The sequence below is a fragment of the Parasteatoda tepidariorum genome, unplaced genomic scaffold (assembly GCF_043381705.1).
Source record: "Parasteatoda tepidariorum isolate YZ-2023 unplaced genomic scaffold, CAS_Ptep_4.0 HiC_scaffold_2179, whole genome shotgun sequence".
NCBI classification, from domain to species: Eukaryota; Metazoa; Arthropoda; class Arachnida; order Araneae; family Theridiidae; genus Parasteatoda; species Parasteatoda tepidariorum.
In genome coordinates this window covers 1-7,172 of record NW_027261538.1, presented here as the reverse complement: position 1 = coordinate 7,172, position 7,172 = coordinate 1, and the positions used below count along the sequence as shown (strand labels likewise).

General features: G+C 32.1%; 1 protein-coding gene across 1 annotated transcript; it reads left to right on the top strand.

Moving 5' to 3' along the window:
• Positions 1-1,003: 1,003 nt before the first annotated feature.
• LOC122273086 (uncharacterized) lies at positions 1,004-5,755 on the top strand (the record flags this gene model as incomplete). Its single annotated transcript, XM_043057150.2, has 2 exons — positions 1,004-1,231; positions 5,469-5,755. Coding segments are annotated over exons 1-2 (446 nt in total), but the record flags the coding sequence as incomplete, so codon positions are not given.
• Positions 5,756-7,172: the final 1,417 nt, after the last annotated feature.

Below are 7,172 nucleotides of genomic sequence, written 5' to 3'. Positions count from 1 at the left end.
TTTGTATCTTTCAAAAAAATTTCTTTTAAAGATCATTGAAAAAACCTTTGGAATATTATGCACTATTCAAGTGTAAGTAAAATTTAAACGTTTTTCAATAGCTTTGAGAAAACTTACAAGGGGGACCTAGGGAAGTGTGACTCGCCAATTTTGAAATAAACTAGTGGAATGTATGCCTTATGAAGAATAATTTTAGGGGGCAACATTCGTTTCGGCCCATAGAAGGTCCTATGATAGATAATAAATAATTCAATCTATAGAAAAATCGATATTTTATTACTTCAATGGAGATTATTAGTTATTGTAATTATCTCATACTCCAATTAATTTGCAATTAACTGGTTAATTAATTAAGTTGCCTATTAATTAATTAATTAAATAGCAAATTAATTCATATTAATTACTTAATTAATTTGAAATTACATACTCCAATTAATTCGGAAAATTTTTTGAAAAAATTTTTCTTTTAAAATTTGATGCCAATTTTTTTTTTTAAATTAACCTAGCAGGTTTTTCTGAAAAACTACAGATGTATAAAATTTTCGAAATTAATTTTGACAATAAATATGCATTATATAGTACGTGAAAGTACCACAAAATTAATTGGAGTATGAAATAATTACAATAGCTAATAGTTTGCATTGAAGTAATAAAATACCGATTTTTCTATATATTGAATTATTTTTTATCTCTCATAGGACCTTCTATGGGCCGAAACGAATGTTGCCTCCTAAAATTATTCCTCATAAGGCATACATCCCACTAGTTTATTTCAAAATTGGAAAGTCATACTTCCCTAGAATCCCTTGCCAGCTATTACTTTTTGATTTTTACCAGATTGGGACAGTCCCGAACTTGCCACGAAAAAAACAAAAANAAAAAAAAAAGAGAAAAAAAAACAAATAGCGTTCTAAGTAAATATTTAATTTTTCTAAAAAAAATTGAAATATTTTGTTACCTAATCAGTTTTTTTCATTGTTGTCTAGATCTTGGAAAGAAAACCAGATGGTATTTACGATACGTCGAATCCTTAACAAGTTTTCGCATTTTGCAAACCGCATGGTTTTTACAAATGGTTCTCGTACTAATGAGTACTTACAAGGGAATTATAATATCAACTTTCACTGCCGATAAAGTAATACCCAGAATAAGTACTTTGGAACAACTGATGAAAGATCAATCAATGGAAGTTAAGGCCTTTAAAGGTTTTTGGACAGAAGCTTGTTTTACTGTAAGTTCATATACAGGGTTATTCATAATTCTCTCCGGGGTTTCGAAGCATTGTAGTAAAAAAAACGAAGACGAATATGGCAAAAAAGAACATATGAAACTATTCCGAAAGTATTAAAGTATTAATTTAAGCAGTTGCCGGTAGATGGCAGTAACATATACCACTGAAGCCAGTTGTAGTAAACAAAAATGGCGTTTACCGCCGGAGGGAATTATGAATAATCGTGTAGTATTATTCATTTTTTTAGGATAATCAGGTAAATCTTTACCTTAGGAAAGTTAGCAACATGCAGGGTGACAGGAAATAATTAGAACATATGAAAATGAATTATCTTAAGAGACTGAAGCGGAAAAGTATTCTTATTATCAGTGGAAAAACTTTATTAGCTTCAAAAATTAGAATGAAAAAAGTCGAAAGTGATGAAAATAAAACAGATTTGAAAAAAGAAAAGTGACGTTGCCGAAGAAAAAATGGAAGAAAAAATAAAGGTGAAAGTATATTAGAGAAACATGAATTCCACTCCATTCCACTAGGAAATGGATCCTGCCTGATTTTTCACTGTCAGTTACCGTAATTCCCACGGATAGCGCTTTTTTTTCTTCTTTATTTTGATTTTCACCTTCATTTTTTCATTCTTAACGCTTTGTTGTTTTTTAAAATATGTTTTGTTTTCATCAATCACGTGTGAATCTTGACAGAGAGCAACTTTTTCGGTGCTCCAAACAGTCGTCGAGGTTTTTCATCTTAATTTTTTTAAGCTAACGAAGACTACGAATAAACAAATTTTAAATGCTTATTAAAAAACCACAAACATCCAAAAAGAAGAAAGCATTACTACTAGTAACATATTTGTAAATTTACAAAGTGACCCTCTTTAGCTTTAGAACAGAGCAGTAAACATAAGACAAAATTTTGCCCCAGCTCGCCCAAAGATATTTTGTGCCATATCTTTGCATCTTATTTTGTCTCACGAAGAATTTTTAAAGATTCCAAAATCTTACAAGGCTAAACACAAACTCTTGTCTCCGAAGGTATAAGTGGAACAATCCATTGGATTAAAGTCAATAAGGCGATTCTTATGTTATATAAAGCTCTGAAAAAAGCGCTTTGCCCCCTTTACCTGCGTGGCGGAGTAAAATCTTGCGGAAATGCTCATTTTCTTCAGTGAACTAAGAAGACTATAATATTATAATATATATTAAAATGATTTTGCTGCAAGTTGCAATGAAAATATTTGTTTCTGAACTTGATACCAGTTAGTTCTTGACACCTTGGCCTTATTCGAAGAAATGATTTTATTGAAATTAACTGATGAACATTAACACTGAATATAGCTATGTATTTTACATTGAATAGAGCTATGTGTTGGTCTATTTTATAAATGTTGAGTTTCCTATATATAGTATCATTTCTGACAAACCTTCTTGATTGTTAATTTTTCATAATTAACATTTATTTTGGCAGACTATTAGTTTTTTAGGTTGAGTTTGTGTTATAAATTTTCCATACAGGCGAGGCACATTGTTAAGATGGGGCGAATTATAGTCAAGCTCAGTAATCTTTTGATTTTTACCTACATGTTGGACTGGAAGAGCAGTACCTGGAGTTTATTACATGCTGCTTGTGCTTTACTAGTTACACTTTGAATATGGTCATTCCAGTTGAATTTTTTTAATTAATTCTAAGGTAATTAGCTAAGTTGTATTGCCGTGGCAGGCCCACTCAGGAGAGGGGCGCAGGCTCAGTCCATGCCGGTCGGGGAACCCGGCGAAGCCCCACCGTGGCATTTATTAATATTCAAAAAGATTACAAAATTGAATTTCCAGGTAACAGCCCGACAACAGAGTTATATCAAAGTACGTCAGATGGCTTGATACATAGTTACGTACAAGTTTAGCTACTAGGGACCATGACAATAGAACAACCAAACAAACAATATAATAAAATTAGGTCAAAGGACCCTCATATGTTCAGTAGAGTTTAGGAAAAGAGGTCAACAGACCCTTATATTTTCCTCTCAACCCCTACACACTTGCATATAATAAAACACAGGCAGATAAGAAAGAAAATTAAGTTCAAAAATTTAAGCTAAAAGTAAAACGTGTACAATGTAAATGATGTAAAAGTTAAAATTGTACCCAAAAGGGGCCGAAGCAATACAATCTAAGAACCAGTGAGTTAAAATACAATCTGAAAACCAGTGAGCTAAGATCAAAAACAGGATCATATTAAAATTGCAGTGTAAGTAAAAGCCACCGTAATAAAAATTTAATAACAGGGAAGTTGATAAAATGGAAGGAAAAACACAGTTGGACACCAAAATAGTAATTGGTAAAAGCTGTAAGTTAAAACCCCAATGAGAGAGTAAAATGAGACCGTAATGGAAAATATGAATGACAAAGTAATGATGACATTAAAATGCAATATAATACATTAAAATAGAATTGAGTAAAAGTTGAAAGTTAAAACCAATGTGAGAGGGTAGGTTGAGACACCCAATAAAGGGGGAGCTCAGGTTCCGGGTCCTATTGCCTGTCTCCAAGTACGTCTTCTAGTGTTTGTTTAATGATAGACTTGATAATTTTTCTGCAGGCAAAGTTAGCAAAACATTGATGTTTATTTAAATTGGTAAAATTTTTGTCACGAAGTGTCCGGAATCAGGTATAACTGAAAATCAAGTGGTCAATTGTTTGTTGTTCGCCGCAGTAATTGCATTGAATATTTTTGTTAAAAAATCTATTTTGATGTTCTCCGAACACTCCATGACCCGTTAAAAAATGGTTAAAATAAAAACTCGCCTTCAGCCTATTTAGTTTCGGATCCTTGAAGAATTTAAAAGTTTTCCTGCCCTTCCCAGAACTCTGCCACTCCCGCTTCCAGCGACTCATGTTGTGTGATTTGACCAAGGATTTAATTTGAGCATTAGAGCTGGGGACCTCTTTTGAGATGTTGCAGTCACTCGTGGCATCTTTTGCTGCCCGATCCCCCTCCTCGTTGCCGTGAATGCCAACACGGGCTTTAACCCAGTTGCGCCCAATGTAATCCTGCCAGAGATGTTTTATATCTTCCACCAGTTTTGAGATAAGCTTCGGATTGTTTAATGCTTGCAACGAGGACAGCGAATCAGAGTAAATGGCTGCCTCAGGATAACCCATGTCAAAAAGCCATGATATTGCCTTTTTAATTGCCACAAGCTCTGCAACATAAACACTAGAATTGTTAGTGAGTCTGATGGAGGCCGCCTCAATAGTTTCACCATCTAGTTTCACAATCATGCCAGATCCTGTCCTGTGTTCTGTATCGTTCGTTTTGGGGTCGGCAACCTCCATCCTCGAACCATCAGTAAATATTTCTAGTCCTGTATAGGTTGGAAGGGAATTACCGTAGGGCACAGAACGAAAAGTCGATGGGTGAAGCCTAGATGGAGGGCAGTCAAGGCTCGAGTATCTAAGTCTAAGTCCTCCAGTCTCCACTGCCACTTTAGTCGTTTGACACAGATATCGCTTAAAATTTTCAGGTGAATAGGCTCCACCCCCGCCAGTATCTGGAGGGCCTCAGCTACATACCACTATGGATTCTCAGTTTCATTTTTATATTTAAAGTGGTCTATGAATTTCTTTTTAATTATTTGATTTTTAAATATAATTTAAAACAATTTTGGCTACCACTCTACTTACAAATAAATCCATCATATATGTTAATTAAAATTTTTCAAGCGATAACATGCTTAAGGCCTGGTAAATTATTAAAATTATATTTACTTACTTATTTATTACTTACTTATTACTCACTTACTTTACCTATTATTACTTACTTACTTACTTTACTTATTATTACTTACTTACTTATTTTTAATTATCTTTTACAACAACTTGGGAAATTCATCTTTGGAACGATTAACACTTTCCGAAACACTAGATTTCGATTTAAAATTTTTGTCAGGCTGGACATGCTGCGAAAACCAGCATACTTTAGCTCTTTCCTTGCTTTTAAAGAATAGTGGTTGCTAAAAGTTTAAAAGCAATTAGTTTTACATTCCTGGTAGTTTATAATATTCGTTGAATTAGTGTTGCCAAAGTGACTTCACTACAACGAAAAGGGTAAAAAATCGGCTGGTGTAATAATAAGGTAGTTTGAAATATTCGTCAATATAATATGATTTAATGCCCTGACTGCTTTTCCGTCTATTTATTTTCTATTTTCTACTTCTAATTGATTGTTTCATTTTCTCTCTTAGAGTAAATATAACAAAATGTACAAATCAATAGCACACAGAATGGTTGGTCATCTTGTCCCTCACGTAGCAGATTTTTCAAAACTTCCTGCTTGGATAGACTCCATAGAAGAAGGCAAAGTTGTTTTCATCGAAGAGAACGTATTAATGAGAAACATCATTGGTGAACGTTTTAAACAAACTGGAAAATGCCTAATTCGTGCTACTCCTATTGATTTTGGATCAGCTTACATCGCGCTAGCATTTAACAAGGACTTTCCAGATGATGTTAAAAACAAGTTTGATGAAAAGTAAGTTTGATAAGAGTTTTTAAATTGAAGATATTGCTTCAGTTTTTTTTTCCGTAGAATATTTACATATACATGTTTACACTGTTATAACTGTTAATACATATCTTTGGAGGAATTCTTTTTAGAAAAAAAAATTATGAACTGAGAAATTTTAATTTTTTAACTTTCATCCTTTTTGAACAAAAATCTTTCATAACTCAAAAAGTATTCCTGCTGACGCTGAAACACTGTATTCTCAAAAAATTTCAAAGCGACGATCATGAGTAGTTTCTTAGATAAGGTATATCGAAAAAGGTCAGTTTTAGCACTATTGATATATACGTTACCGGATCCCCTTAAGAATAAATGTGATGAAAATAAATAAGTTATTTTTTTTAATCAAAAAGTGTGCTGTGTAACAATCAGTTTTCCAGTTTAACAATTCATTTTGAAAAATTATAGCAAAACGGATGAATATTTTCCTTATATCGCATGACTATTTGAGAAGGACTTTTAAGCTGATGGATAACAAAAAACATTCTGACAAAAAATTAAAAAAAATTTCAATTGCAAATGATTTATTTAAAAACAGTAAGAAGTAAATATTATTGATTTCACTTTATTCCTTAAATATTTATAAGTCAATTATTATAGGTCAGTATTTCCTAATATCCGAATATAAACCATAAAATCATCGGAAAAGTTCGCCCATGCCTCCTTTTAAGCCAATCCTATTTCAATTCTTAAGTTATTTCCATTTATTTCTGATTTAAGTCTGAATGATGTAATAAATATCATTAAAACTGCCAATTTCACTCGCTTTTTCCGGAGTTTTTGTTAAGTATTTAAAGTGATAGACAGTGAATGTATAATTAAATATTTTATTTAAAATGATTTTGGCTACAAGGATATTAGCAACATTTAAATAACACAAAGATTAATAACACAACTGAATTTTGTGAAGTTTTTAAGTGTTACGAAAGTTTAAGAATATTTGTTTTTGTAACATGCAATAAAGAGGTGGAACAACGTGGTATGTGCCTCTGATTTGAAAAGCACCACAATGCTTATTTACTCATTTAGCTAGAATAGTCACCCATTTANTGGTGAACGAGCTATAGTCGACCCTTATTAAAAAGAAGTAAATTTAATCTAACTAGCTAATGGACGGATTAAAAAAATCATAAATAATAAATAAATCTGCGTTAACTGTACGCAACCATGCACAAAACTGATAGGCAGCATAAACTGAGACAATTAAAAACAACAGTTCATTTTATTTTATTTTAGAGATTTTAAATATTACTGATTTCGGGTAAAAAATTGAAGAAAAAAAAACGAATCGTTTTCTGTTTAATGATACAATATTTAATTAAAAACCTATGAAAAAAACTTTATTTTGCTATCAACCCTCACGAATGAATTAAGGGAAATTTTT